The sequence below is a fragment of the Cynocephalus volans genome, chromosome 13, assembly GCF_027409185.1.
Source record: "Cynocephalus volans isolate mCynVol1 chromosome 13, mCynVol1.pri, whole genome shotgun sequence".
NCBI lineage: Eukaryota > Metazoa > Chordata > Mammalia > Dermoptera > Cynocephalidae > Cynocephalus > Cynocephalus volans.
Genome location: NC_084472.1, coordinates 102,781,262 through 102,797,127, shown reverse-complemented (window position 1 = coordinate 102,797,127; position 15,866 = coordinate 102,781,262). Strand labels below are relative to the sequence as shown.

At 36.3% G+C, this 15,866-nt stretch overlaps 1 protein-coding gene and 1 pseudogene across 1 annotated transcript in view; one reads left to right on the top strand and one right to left on the bottom strand.

Moving 5' to 3' along the window:
- The first annotated feature begins 3,052 nt into the window (after positions 1-3,052).
- Positions 3,053-15,866, top strand: part of TEX15 (testis expressed 15, meiosis and synapsis associated) — a 50,040-nt gene continuing 37,226 nt past the window's right edge. The window contains exons 1-2 of the mRNA XM_063076466.1: positions 3,053-3,191; positions 12,950-13,115. Of these exons, the coding sequence (XP_062932536.1) occupies positions 3,053-3,191; positions 12,950-13,115 (305 nt within the window). The remainder of the gene's footprint in view (positions 3,192-12,949; positions 13,116-15,866) is intronic.
- On the bottom strand, positions 10,890-12,888 carry LOC134362124 (syntaxin-binding protein 2-like; annotated as a pseudogene).

Sequence of the window (15,866 nt, the reverse complement as noted above, 5' to 3'; positions counted from 1 at the left end):
TTCAGAAGAGTTTGAGAGCAATTGGTATCAGTTCTTTAAATGTTTGGCAGAAGTTGACAATAAAGCCTTCTGGTCCTTGGGGTTGTCTTTGTTGGGAGGATTTTTATTACTGCTTCTATCTCATTCATTATTGGTCTATTTAGGTTTTCAAATGCTTCATGATTCAATGTTGGTAAGTTGTGTGTGTCCAGGAATTTATCCATTTCTCTTAGGTTTTCCAGTTTCTTAGCATATAGTTGTTTGCAATAGTCTCTTAGGATCTTTGTATTTCTGTGGTATCAGTTGTAATGGTTTCTTTTTAATTTGTGGTTGTATTTGTCTTCTCTTTTTCATTATTCTAACTAAAGGTTTGTCGATCTTGTTTACCTTTTCAAAAAATCAATTCTTTTTTTCTTTTTCGACTGCTGGCCGGTTCTAGGATTTGAAACCTTGACCTTGGTGTTATCAGCACTGTCTCTACCAAGTGAGCTGACCAGCCAACCCCAAAAAACCAGTTCTTGCTAAGACCTTTTCAAAAATCACAGATGAATTTTGAATTCAATTATAGATGCTTTTTCCACATCTATTGAGATAATTACTTGATTTTTCTCCTGTAATCAGGTTACATAGTAAATGAAATGTACATATTTCCTATTGATCAATCACTCTTGCATTTCTAAGATGAACTTAGCATATTTGTGATATATTATCTTTATTTTCTTTTAGAATCAATTTGTAGCTACTGATTAGTGTCTTCTTAATAATAATAGGGTTATTCTTTTTATTTCTTCTAAGTTATATTTTTCCAAGAATTTATTATTTTCTCTAAACTTTAAATGTATTGGCATAAAGGTCTTCACTTTCATATACACACTCTTAAAACCTATATAAATAGATGTTTTAATTATTGGGAAATCCTTCTGTTTTTGGTTCATTTGTCGTTTACTTCATCCTTTCTTTTTAGTATCTGTTAAGGACCGCCTAAGTGCATTGCATTGTACATTAACTTTTCCTAAAGTTTTTAGGATTTATTTTTTTCTCTACTCTCTATTGCTCACCTAGAATAACCTTGGCATGAATCCTTAGGATTTAAACTTTTTGATTTTATTTCTACATAGATATAATAATATATGTAAATATGTTCATAATGGCCATAGGACTATTGTACTCATATATTCTGTAATATAAAACATGATACATTTTTACATATGTATATAAAAGTAAATAATATAAATGTAATGGTTGTGGATATATGATAGGTGAGCATAAAGAAATGTATGAATTTGTTATCACTTTAACATGGGTGATTTGTTTGGGCTCAAGTTAAAGGCATATCATTCAATATTGGAAAAGTAATTGAAAAATTACTGGGTGTGATTTATTTAATGGAGGATATTGAATACCATTATACCCTGAATATTCATTTTACATCAATTTTAAACTTAGGTTTTTGTGGCAATGTATTGTCCTAAGCACTAAGGAACGAAATCAGTGAATTTTAGAAGTCTTTCATATATTAGTAAATCCTACTAGAGAAACATTTTGTAAGAAACCATACAGCTGAAATCATCCTGCTTTCTTGAATATATAACTTAACTGTAGTTAAAGACAGTATTGAAGATTTCTCAGCACTTGTCTGTTCAAGTAAAGCATATTCAACTGATTGTTCTGTATCTTTATGTGCTGTTGATATATTACAAAAAACTCAATTAGACTTGAACTATAAGTCATCCTAAATAAATTTTTCTCCCTTCTTCCCCTTACTAAACTGCCAGGTGAACATGGCAGTCTTGACAGCTGTCTCTGGAGCCGATATATCTTAAGGGTATTCTTGTTAGGAGGCAACACCTCATTAGTGTTTGTCAATGTGGCTGGATGAGAGAAGGGCTGATTTTCTTTTCTTCTTTCAGAGGAGGAGTGGGGATTGGTGGAGAATCCTTTATCGAGCCTCGTATAGAATCTTATCCTTTGTGATCCTTCTTTAGAATTTTGGCATCTCTTAATTTGGATTGTGACCTAATGTTTGAACTAAGCAGTGGATAGGTATCAGGAGGCCCATGAACCGTTATTATGAAATGGTTTAAAAAATGCCTCCTTACGTAAATTTCTCTGCATGAGCTCCATAGTTTTCCTTGGATATCCAGTTTGAGTTCTATTTGAGAGGCTAAGAGTCAGTGTTTGTGTGTGCATGGAGAGGGGTAAGTTGCAGGTTGGGGAAAGAGAAAAGGGAGGAAGGGAGAAGAAAGAAAGGGAGGAATATCTTAGTTACTACTAGGATAACAGTATATGACATTATCTTAAGTATTTGTGGAATGATACTATGGAACAATAGCCAGTGAGCTACAGTTGACCATCAACTATACGGATAGTCAGTCAATAGTTGGTTTATAGCTTTCATAAATTTCTCCTAAAGCCAGAGATTCTGATTTAAAGAGAATATCATTCTAGTCATAGAAGTGTATAGGAAAAATACTTCTAAAAAATAGAGTATTTGGCAAGAACTTTACCAATGTTTATAAAAACTGCTCTTTCTCAAAGTATTTAAGCTTTTCAGGGACACAAAGGCTTTTGTTACCCAATTACAATTACAGATTGAGTATCCCTAATCTGAAAAATAGAAATACGAAATGGTCCAAAATTTGCAACTTTTTGAGCACCAACATGCTGCACAAAGGAAATGTTCATTGGAGCATTTTGGATTTTTGGATTGGGGATGCTGAACTGGTAAGTATAATGCAAATATTCCAAAATCTGAAAAAATTCAAAATCTAAAACACTGTGGTCCCAAGCATTTTGGGTAAGGAATATTCAACCTGTACATAAATTACAACAAAAAGGTCTGTTAGGAACTAAAAAATAAATACTTGTAATATTGTATAAAAACCAAAATTAATTCGTTTTCTATTTTAGATAACCTGGCAAATTGAGATTGAAACCTATTGCAGTATGACCAAGTATATGTCTTAATTCAATTCCGTTTCAGAACTTTCAAACAATTTTATTGCCAATGTCCTTAATGTATTTACTGACCTTTTGCTTAATAACTTTGGGTTGATTTCAGGCCACCAACAAAATGGAAATGAAAGAGATTGCCAAACACAAGACACTGTGGAAAACGAGCTCAACAAGTGAACCTTTATTTTTTACTGATGTAGACATCAGTCCTTTGAAGAAATTTACCATTCCCAAGATCAGGAAGACAGCTGGAAAAGGTAATGTTTCTACAGAAGATGGGATTTTTTCATAGCTAGTACTATATTTCTCTGGTTTTTAGTTTATATTCATCTTCTATTTTGACTCTATATAAAATTATGTTAAGTGTAGTCTTTGATTCTTTAAACACACATGTACTTCTGGTTCCACAGAAAATGTAATAGATACATGTCTACTATTTCTCCCACTAAGTAAATCTAAAAACCCCGGACATTATATATGAAAAAAATATAAGAAGACTTTCTTTGGTGGAAAGAAGATAACAGACCAGCTAGGGACCATGACATAGCAGTAAGTTCTCTGCGTTTTCTTTTCGTTTCTTCCATAACTCAGACTGAATGCCCACAACCCAGAAATGCCAACTGACACAGACCCCCCACACCCCAAAAAAACCCCAACAAAAGCCTGTTCTCTCTTGCCAAAGGACTGAGAAAGGAGCAGCCTGGAAAGATAGAAACATATTTGACGTTAAACATCCTACTCCTGCATAACACCACAAGGCAGGGGGACATGGCCACTGCACTTCTGTCAGCAAAGGCTAAGTGGAGGGCAGAGACTTGCACCTGTGCCTCTCCCTTTCCCCACTGGGGTGGTGTGAGAGGAGGCCAAGTGAAGAGCCTGAACTCTGACCCCTACCCAGCAGGAGCAAGGTATTCCTCTTTCTCCCTGTGTTGCCAGTGGTTATCAAGTAAGGAGCCTGGACTTTTACCACCAAAGAACAGTAACATGTTCCCCTCCGTGCCATCCCCTATTCCTGCAATGCCAGTTGATTTCCACCTCTGCTCTTTGCTGATGAATTGCCCCTTCCCACTATGAGTAAAGTCAGTGAACACAAAGTGGAGAGCTTGAGCTTCTACCATACTCATCAATAGCAAAGCATCTGTCCCTTCCCACAATATCAGTGGAGAGCATGGACTTCCACCACTTTTCAAGAGTGACAAGTTACCTGCCAGAGTGTCAATGGAGGCCCTGTGGAGAACCAGGACTTCAACCCTGCCTAGTGGTACAGCGTCCTTCCTTCCCTGCCAGCAGTTTCCCCTGCCAGCATGATATTAGTAAAGTCTTGCTAAAATGCAAGGTTAAGTACAATCCAGTCTCATAACAATACCACGAATGGCTCAGATATGATAAAAATTACTCATCTTACCACCAACCAGAAAAATCTCAACCTGAATAAGAAATGATACTCAGCATATGCCAACACAGAGATGACACAGGTGTTAGAATTATTTGACAAGAATTTTAAAGTAGCCGTTATAAAGATGTTTGAATAAGCAATAACAGACACTTGAAATAAATGAAAAAATAGAAGATTTAGACCTGAAAAATACAATAATCCAAATAAAAATTCAGTGAGGCAACAACTGATAGAACTACAAAAAGGAGTAGATGAATCCACTGTTATAGTTGGAGACTGCAACACCCCTTTGTTAGAAATGGACATATCCAGCAGACAGAAAATCACTAAGGGCATAGTTGAACTCCTCACCTCCATCAGTCACCTGGATATAATGAACATCTGTAGACTACTCCATCTAACAGTTAGCATAGTACACATTTTTCTCAAGCTCACATGAAACATGCACCAAGATAGATCACATCTGGCCCACAAAACACACTAAGAAATTTGAAATAATAAAATTCATTAATGTCTGCTCTCAAATCCCAATGGAATTAAACTAGAAATCAATAACAGAGAGATAGCTGGAAAATCCAAACTACTTGAAGATTAAACAAGACACTTCTTGTACAACACATAAATCAAAGAAGAAATCTCAAGATAAATTTAAAAGTACCTTGAACTGAATGAAAATGAAAATACAAAATTTGTGGGATGTAGCAAAGCAATGCTTAGGAGGAAATTTATAGCATTGAAATAAGAAAAGGTCTAAAATTAATAATTTAAGTTTCTACCTTAGGAAACTAAAAAAAGAAGAGCAAATTAAATCCCAAGTGAGCAGAAAAAAAGAAATAATAAAAATTAGAGCAGAAATAAATGAAATTTTTAAAAAAGAAATTAATAGAAAAAAACAAAAACAAAATCTGACTTTTTTGGTAAAGATCAATAAAATTGAGAAGCTTTTAGCCAGAATGACTAAGAAAAAAGAGGAGACAAATTACTATCATTAGAAATGAAAAGAAGGGATATCACTACAGATCCCATGTACATTAAGAGGATAAGGAATACTATGAACAACTTTATGCCTACCAATTTGATAACCTAGATGAAATGCACCAATTCCTTGAAAGACACAGTCTACCAAAAGTCCCACAAGAAGAAATAGCCAATCTCAATAGACCTATATCAGAGAAGTTGAATCAATAATTAATAACTTTCCAAAACAGAAAGCACCAGACCCTTATTCATTTGGTGAATGCTACCAAACATTTAAGAAATTATACCAATTCTTTACAATCTGTTTCAGAAGATAGAAGCAGAGGGAATACTTCATAACTCATTCTAAGCCACTGTTACCCTAAAACCAAAAAAAGGCAAAGACATTATGAGAAAATAAAACTACAGACCAGTATCTTTCATAAACATAGATGCAGACATCTTCAATAAAAGCCAATCAAATCCAAGAATGTATAAAAAGAATTTTACACACTGCTACTGTATTAGTCCACTTCTGTTGCCTATATCAGAATACTTAAAACTAGGTAATTTATAAAGAAATGAAATTTATTTATTACAGTTTGGAGGCTGGGAAGTCCAAGGTCCAGGGAACACATCTGATAACGTCTTTTTTTTTTTGGTGGGGACTCTCCACTGCAATGCAGAGTATCACATGGTGAGAACAGGCTAAGAGAAAGCTAACCTCCTCACTTGCTCTCCTTTTAAAGCCATCAGAACGATGCTCATTACTCCGTGAATGGATCAGTCCATTTGCAGGGACATTGTCCTCTCAATCTAATCACCTCTTCAAGGCCCCACCTTTCAAATACCATAATCAGATTTCCCACCCTCTTAGCACTGTTACAATCGAGGGTTAAGTTTCCAATACATGAACTTTTGGGGGACACACTTAACCCATAGCAACTACCAAGTGGGATTTATCCCAGGTATGTAGGGCTGGCTCAACATTTGAAAATCAATTAATGTAATCCATCATATCAACAGACTAAAGAAGAAAAATTATATTATGATGTCAGTGGATGTAGAAAAAGCATTTGACAAAATCCAGCACTCATTCATGATAAAAAAAACTCTCAGTACACTAGGAATAGAGAGGAATTTCCTCAACTTCATAAAAAATATGTACAAAAAGCTTACAGCTAAATTCATACTTAACAGTGAGAAACTCAGAGATCACGCTAAGATCAAGGCAAGGATGTCCCCCCCTCTTACCACTCCTTTTCAATATCATACTGCAAGTCCTAGCTAATGCAGTAAGACAAGGAAGTAAAAAGTATACATATGGGGAAGGAGGAAATAAAACTGTCCTTGTTCACAGGTGACATTATTATGTATGTAGAAAATCCAAAAGAATTGACCAAAAAAATCTGGAGCTCATAAGTGATTATGGCAGTTGCAGGATACAAGGTTAATACACAGAAGTCAGTTGTTTTTGTATATACCAGCAATGAACAAGTAGAATTTGAAAATAAAAACACAGTACCATTTATATTAGCACCAAAAAATGAAATACTGAGGTTTAAATCTAACAAAATATGTGCAATATCTATATGAGGAAACCAATGGAAATCTGGTGAAAGAAATCAAAGAGGAACCCAGTGGAGAGCGGCTCCATGTACATGAATAGGAAGACCCAATGTTGTCCAGATGTCAGTTCTTCCCAAGTTGATTTATAGATTCATTGAAGTCTCACTCAGAATCCTAGGGACTTATTTTGTGGATATCAACAAACTGATTCTAAAATCTTGTTATTTTTCTGGAAGCTTAGATTACTGACCTGAAACAATTCCACTTTTCTAATGTAAGCATTTAGTACTATAAATTTCCTTTTTAACAATGCATTAACTGTATTCCTCAAATTTTGATATGTTGCATTTTCATTTTTATTCAGTTTGTATATTTATTTCCTTTGAAATACCATGAATATTTAGAAATGTGGTGTTTACTTTCCAAGTATTTGGAGATTTACCTGTTTTCTGTTCTTAATTTCTACTTTACATATGGTCAGAGAACACATTCTATATGTTTTCAGATCCTTTAAACATGCTGAGATGTGTGTCATGGCCCAAGATATTGTCTGTCTTGATGAGTGTTACATGGGTGCTTGAAGGAAGGTCTGTTCTGCTGTTGTTGGGTACAGTAATCAGTGAATGTCAGTTAGATCCTGATGGCTGACAGTGTTAAATTCTTCTGTATCCTTGCTGATTTTGTCTAGTAGTTCTATCAAGTGTTGAGAGAGGAATGCAAAGTCTCCAACAATAATTCTGAATTTGTCCCTTTCTCCTTTCAGTTCTTTCAGTTTTGCTTCATATATGTTGAAGTTCTCTTGTCTGGCATATACACATTTAGAATTGCTGTATATTCTTGGTGTACTGATGCTTCCATCATCATGTAACATCCCTCTTTGCTCCTGGAAATTTTCTTTCTTCTGAAGTCTACTTTATTCGTTATTAATATAGTCACTCCTGTTTTTACTTGATTGTTTGCATGGCCTATCCTTTTCCATATGTTTACATTCAGCCAACCTGTATCACTGTATTTGAAGTGTGTTTGTCAACAGTATGTAGTTGGGTCATCTTTTTAATCCATTTTGTCAGCCTCTATCTTTTAATTGGTATATTTAAGTCATTTGTTTTTTTATTTATTTTTTAATTGACATGTATTGATTATACATATTTATAGGGTACAGTTATACTTCAATACATGTATACAATGTGTGATGATCAAATCAGGGTAATTAGCATATTCATCATCACAAAAACTTATCATTTGAGCTCCTCTCTTCCAGACATTTGAGAACATACAATAGATTATTGCTAATTATAGATGCTTAGCACTGCTGCACAACACTGGAACTTATTTTTCCTATCTAGCTGTATAGATCATTTACATTTAATATAAGTAAGAGTATGTTAGGGCTTAAGCCAGCAATTTGTTTGTTTTCTGTTTTTCACTCTATTCAATTTTCTATTTCATTTTTTCTGCCTTCTTGTGGGTTACTTGAACATCTTTAAAGTTTCATTTTGATTTACCAATACTGTTTATAAAAATTTAATTGAGATAATCATAAATGAAAGGAAAATCAATGGAGGAAAAAAAACTGTTTGAAAAGATTGATAAAATTAACAAACCTCTAGCAAGACTAACAAAGAAAAGAAGATAGAAGCCACAAATTACCACTATCAAGAATGAAATGGATTTTCACTACCAGCCCACAGACATGAAAAGGATAATAAGGGAATATTATGAGTAAATCTACATTTAAACTTAAAACAACTTAGATAGAACAGATGTTTGTCAAAAACTACAAACTACCAAAACTCTCCCAACACTGAATAGATCATATAAATAGCCTTATAACTATTAAAGAAATTTAATTCACTGTTGGAAAGGAAATCTCCAAGCCTAGATGGTTTCAAGGGAAAATTCTACTAAACATTTAAATAATACAAATTCTACACAATCTTTTCCAGAAAATAGAAGTGGAGAGGATAATTTTGTGAAGTAAGTATTACTCTAGTTCCAAAACCAGGCATACATAATTTTTTTAAAAAAGAAAAACCATAAACCAATGTTCATCATGATCAGTGATACAGATATTCTGAACAAATCAAGTTCAGCAATATGTAAAATGAATCACACACTACAACCAACTAGTACATGTCTCTTTCTCTATGCTTATTCAACATAATATTGGAAATTCTACACAAACAGTAAAGGAATTAACAGGCATACAGTTTGGAACAGCACAAATAAAATTGTCCCTTTTTGAAGTGAGTGTGATGGCCTGCATAGAAAATCCCAAGTAGTCTACAAAAAAAAAAAGAAAGAAAAACCTATAACTGGTAAGTTCAGCACAGTCACTGGATACAAGATTAAAATACAGAAAAATCAGTTGTATTTCTATATATTAGCAAGGAACATGTGGAAATCAAAATGAAAAAACAATAGTTCAAAAAATGAAACACTAGGGTATAAATTTAACAACACATACAGGATATTATGTGTTAAACTACAAAACACTGATGGAAAAAAATCAAAATCTAAATAAATGGAAAGATGTACTATGTTCATGGATTAGAAGACTCAACAGAACAAAGATGTCACTTTGCCACAAATTTATCTGTAAGTTTATTGCAGTTTCTGTCAAAATCCCAGCAAGATGTTTTGTAAATAGGCAAGCTTATTCTGACATTTACATGGGAAGACAAAGAAGCTAGAATAGCTTAAAACAATTCTGAAATTTAAAAAAGTGTATGGAATTATTCTACGCAGTATTAAGCCTTAATATATAACTACAGTAATTAAGACGGTGTATTATTGATAAATAGATTAGTGGAACAGAACAGAGATTTCCAGAAATAGGCCCCTACCAATATGCTCAATTGATAGGCTTTCAATTGATTTTTAACAAAGATACATTCAGTGGAGGAAAGGTAGTCTTCATCAGATGTTGCTAGGATAACATAGACATTCATAGACAAAAAAATGAACTTTATCCTAATCTCACACAAACAGTAATTCAGAATGAATCCTGGATTTAAATGTAAAATGTAGGGCTGGCCAGTTAGCTCACTCAGTTAGATGGGGTGCTGGCTCATGAGTTTGGATCCCTATATTGGCCAGCCACCAAAAAATAAATAAATGTAAAATGTGAAACTATAAAACCTTTAGAAAAAAACATGGGAAAACATCTTCAGGATCTGAAGCCACATGAAAAGTTCTTAGACATGACACCATAAGCACAATCCATAAAAGAGAAAAATCAATAATTTGGGCTTCATCAAAATTAGGAATTATTGCTCTGTGAAAGACCCTGTTAGGAAAATGAAAAGATAAGCTAAGAATGGGAGAAGACATTTGCAAATCATATATCTGACAAGGACTCATCTAGAACATATAAAGCACTTTTAATAGTGAAAAAGAAGAGACAATCAAATTAGAAAATGGGAAAAAAATATGAAGAGACGTTTCACCAAAAAGAATATATGGATGGCAGATAAACACACAAAATGGTGTTCAGCATTATAGCCATTAGGGAAATGCATATGAAAACCAAAATGAGATATAATTACATACCTGTTAGAACAGCTGTAAAAGAAAATAACAATGCCAAATGCTCATGAGGATGTAGAGAAACCAAATCACTCATATATTGCCAGGGGGAATGTGAGATAGCACAGCTACTCTGGAAAACAGTTTGGCAGTTTCTGACTGAACTGTTAAAAACTGAATATGCAACTGCATATGACCCAGCAGTGGTACTCTTGGGCATCCATCCTTGGGAAATGAAAGCGTGTGTCCACACAAAAACCAGTACATGAATGTTCGTGCCACCATATCAGTCAGCAGCTTACAAAGATGTTCTGGTACTTTTGCAAATTGAAATAACCAAATAATTTTCTGGTATGTAGGTTGTTTTATCTTTGCTTGGGAAATACAAGAAATACTCATGCACTAACAGTAAGTACCAGGTTTGTGTAATGATGCACATAGAATCAGTGTACATCTTAAGTTGAAAATGAGTTGCCTGAGTTCTAGGACTATATTGTCATACATGTCAAGTTTTAAGAACTCCAATAGGTCTGTGGAGAAAAACAAGATTTATATTTTCATTTATATCAAGTGTAGGAGGTCCATATTACAGTTCTAAAACTTTTTTTTTTAAATTTTTGGCAGAAAGGAAGTTTATTTCTCTAGAAAGGGAGGGAGTTGGGGGCAGGGCAGGGCAATGTCCTTGAGCTTCTGGTCCAGCATCTTGAGGTCATCCAGGAAGTGGGTTGGAGTGAAGATGTGTAAGGAGCCAATGATCACCTCCCAATTGCCCTCAGCGTCCTTGGTCACCTCACAGGCCGCCCCCATCTCTGACATGGCCATGCTGTGCACAATGTACATGGTGAGCTAGGGCACAGCCCAAGCATCTAAACCTGCCTTGACACTGACAGTGGCCTGGGAGATGGGTGTGGGGGCAAGGTCAGGTACAAAAGGGCCACAGCTTTCGCTCCAGCCAATCTTCCATGGCATCCTCCATCATGTCCTTGATGACCCGAGTCCACAGGACATCTGATAAGTATACTCCATGTGCTTCTTCCACTCCAGCTGGCTGGAGGTCCCTGAACCCCCAGTGTTGGTAATGGTGCTCCCCAGCTGCTCCAGGTTCTGGATGAGGCTGCTGTAGGCCTGCACACTGGTGTGTTGGATCAGCTTGACCAGGTTCTTCTTGCTCACACCAGTGGGAAGAAGGATATAGAGCAACAGGACCCGTACCTTGTCGTAGGCTGGCACTGTTATGTCCAGCAGCACCAACAAGATCATCTTCATGGTGTCCTTGATCTTCTTGCCTTCTGTGTTGGAGCCCATGGCCAAGGTCCTGCTCCATACTGCACAGCTTCTCCACTGAACCCTTGAAACACTTCATGCAGTCATTCACTAAATTCAGGTGTGTAGCATACTTGTTCAGCTCCTGGTACTGCGGCATCTCTTTCAGGATGTGGGACAGGTCTTTGATGTTGGACATGTCAGCAGTCAGCCTCTTGCACAGAATGTCTTCAGAAGGTCTGTGACCCTCTAGGATATGTCCACAATGTGCGGGTGCTGTAGCTTCACCCACCGGTCATCGTTCTCATCCAGCAGCACTGCCTTCTCCCACACCATGCTCAGCCTGGTTGTCTTCTAGCTGTACATGTCCTGCTCATGTCCAGCAGATCATAGGCCATGGCCTCGAATGTCAGTTCATGCAGCAATGGGGACATGGGGTCTGCTGCCCAGTCTATGATCAGCAACTGCAAGTGGATTTTCTCAGGGCTATTGCCCAGACTGGGAGTGTCTGCATTGAAGGTGTTCAGCTTGGCCAGGACAGCATGAGCCACCTGGGCCATGGACTTCAGGCCCTTGCAGTAGTGGATGACGGAGTACTCCTGCAGCCTGGTGCATAGTGTGGCAGTCTGCTGGGCCAGCACCTCAAGCTGCCATGCTCACTCCCATGCCTGGGGAGTAGAGGTTGTAGGTGCTGTGTGGGCATCCAGGGGAGAACACCTTGGCCTCGGGGGACAAAGACCAGGTGGATCTCCTTCGACATCTTCACCACATTTGCCAGATGATAGCGGCCCAGTTCACTGAACAGGGTCTCGGGTCAGGTGTCAGTGAAGACGACATGTGCCACTTTTGTAGGTGAGGATCAGGGTCCCACAGAAGTCTGTGATCAGGGCCTGAACCGACTTCTCTGTGGGGCTCAGCCAATAAATGGCCTTCAAGCAAGAGATGGGTTCTCACTGTTTGTTGATATCTTCAACAATGTTGATGCCCTTGGCCAGGATGTCTGTCATTTTGCAACAGGATGACTGGATGCTCATGCTCGGATGATATATGATAAGCACCTTCCATTCTCCATCCCTTTTGACACTCCAAATGACTCCACTCAGAATTCCCACCCCACCACTACCCTGAGGGCACCATCTTCCCCCTGTTATAGAACCTTAAATATACATCGTTGCCTTCAGTTAATGAAAATTCCCAGTCCTTGCTTATTTTATGTGTTACATCAGATATGCGGTTGTCATTGTACAGATGAACAGTAATGTCGTTTTAAATACAAATAACTACATTCTCTTTTATTTTTAGTTTACTTGTCACTTTGTTGCACCAATACTAGAGAGTATAGGTTCATACATGATACTCTTAACCAGTGCAGGCTTGATGTAAGCTGTGATCTACAGTCGTCATGGCAGTTTGGGAATACAAAGCTGGTTCACAATGAGGACCTGGAAAAAAATTTTACTACTAAGAGGTAAGTTACTATGACTTAAACAAGTTTGAGATTTTGTTTTGTTTGTTTTTAATATGGAGTCTTATGCTATTTTATTTCTACCATTTCAGATTTAATAAGTATTACTGAAAAAATAAGTACAGATCATTATTTTGTTATCTTCTCTTAACCTTTGGTAATGTTGAAAAGCTAAATTTGAGATCTGATTAGTTAGTAAGTTTTACACATTAATGTAGTTACATTTCAGGCATCTCCTTCTAATTTTCTAATCTTAATAAATTTTCCAGAAGCATGAATCTGCATATTTTTATTAAGCAGCCATTTTCGAGATCCCTTGAACCTCCTGTGTAACGTAAAAGAGCAGTTAAGATAAGCAGAAAGTAACTTTTTTTTTTCTTGACACAACTTGTAAGAAACTGAGTCGATGTTTTAGTTTGGGAGGATTGAATCTGGCTTTTTCTAACTATTCCACTAGAACCACTCTTTCTGGGTTGATGCCACTGTTTCTGATGCTCAGTTTTTTAAAGTGTCCCTTCAGCTTTTGGGGAAGGCACAATACATGATTGTTATTTTGATAAGAAAGAATAAGAGCATATGCAAAGTTCTCATTGTAAACATTTTGTATTTATAAGTATTGATGTTGTGTGAGCATAGTTTAGTGTTTAGTATTTTAGTTTTCTGAACTCACCTCCTTTACCATATTGCACTCTTTAACTTAAAACCTAACTATAGCCTGATAGACTCATTTTGGAACATTTTGGCTTCTTTTTTGTTGTTGTTTTAGAATCCATTCCTCTTTACTCAAACATGCTGCCCCACTTGATGTCACTTTGGAGATCTGGAATTGGTGGGAATGACAGAATAAGTTGTGGTATATTCTCTTCCCTCTGAAAACCACAGCTTTGAGTGAGGGTAGAATGGACTGCATATGTCCTGCCACTTCCAGATACAAAGAACAGTTTGATCAAAAAATGAATTCCTGGTATTGTTTCTTGCTTCTGGTTGTTTTAGACATTTAAAATTTTGTCCTTTTAACCAGTTATTTCTCCCTGTTAGTGTTACAGAAAAGTTAGAACAACTACCCAATGATACAGGACATGTTAGAACATTCTAAATGACCAACAAGTATAGGATTTATTGTTTTCTTAGGTATTTGCCAATTAAACAAAAACTCATTAGTTTCTCATAGTACTTTATACTCATTTTGGTAAGACTTACCACAATATATTGGTTTGTGTCTTGTTCCCCTACTATATTGTGTGTTTTATCTTATTTTTGTGTGTGTCCATAGTGTAAAAGTGTGTCTGGAAACACAATGGGTGCTTAAATGTCAAATTAAGTTAAACTTTTATGTCATTTTTTAAAATTCAGTGATGCTAAGAAGTACCCTTAAGGAGTCAAAAGGCACACGTAGAAATGAAAAATAAAAATAAACAGAATGGTTAGCAGAAGAGAATAATAAAATGGGAATATGGAGAGAGAAAGTATTGATAACATTGATGCCTCTGGCTTTTATTTTCATCACTCCCCTTAGAGGAAATAAGTTTATAAATCTGCAGTCTCAGGAAAAGCAGATGGCTTCAAAAAGATACCAATCTTCACTTATTATCTACTACTTGTCTACTGCTTAAGTGTAAAATCAGCAAAAAAAATAATCTAAACGTCTCTGTATTTGATCATTCATTAAATATTTGAGTGCCTACTGTGTCAGATATTGTATTTGATACTCTCAGGAAAAAATTAATCAGGTTTTCTCCTCAGCCTAAAGGGTTCACATTCTATTAGAGAAGACATATAGCGGGCCGAGCCTGTGGCACACTCGGGAGAGTGCGGCACTGGGAGCGCAGCAACGCTCCCGCCGCGGGTTCGTATCCCATATAGGAATGGCCAGTGCACTCACTGGCTGAGTACCGGTCACGAAAAAGACAAAAAAAAAAGAGAGAGAGAGAAGACATATAGCTAAATATTAATATAATTTTATAATAAAGATACAGGTGTGCAGATGAAGGATTGATTATCCTTCTTGAGAGATATTTCAAAGAGTTAAGAAACTTGAGCTGGTCTTAATGGGTAAGAGAGAAACTAAATTTAATTCCCCTTAAGTCTATTGCCCTATGTGTATCAATTTGGCTGTTTTTTGTTTTGTTTTAAGATAACTTAAACATTTCAAATTTATGTGAAAAGATATCATTTTAAACACTGTCAGTACCCAGCTCGATGCTGTGATTGAATTTGTATTTAATGTCTCAATTTATATTCCACCCCAGATGCGTAGTCTGAACTCTCCAAGGTTAATTTCATCCACTTTATCAAAGATTGCTTTGAAGGGTGAGCTGAACTAAAACAGTTTGGACCAGTGACACACTGAGGAAACATTGGCTTGGAGTCTCTGGGAAAAAGAGGCCAATCTGATGTGAACAAGGAAGCATGGTTTTCTGGCTACTGGTAGCAGCATTCCTGGGATAATAATGAGATTAGTGTTAGGGTGACTCTAACGCTAAGGACAGCAGAGCAAAGAGATGAGAAAAACCTGGATTCCCTGAGTCATGGAATCAATCAATCCTGATAAAGGTTGCCTGATTTCTGAACTTCTTGTTATGAGAAGTTAACTTATTTTTAAGCCAGTTTGAATGGGTTTCTGTACTCGAAGTCATGGTATTCCAACTGGAACTGAATTTGGTACTGAGAAAGGGATACTTACAGGTAAGAGATTCTAAAATTAAGGATTTAATTCAGATGAAGAGGGCAATAAGGACCCCCACTATTCCCAGA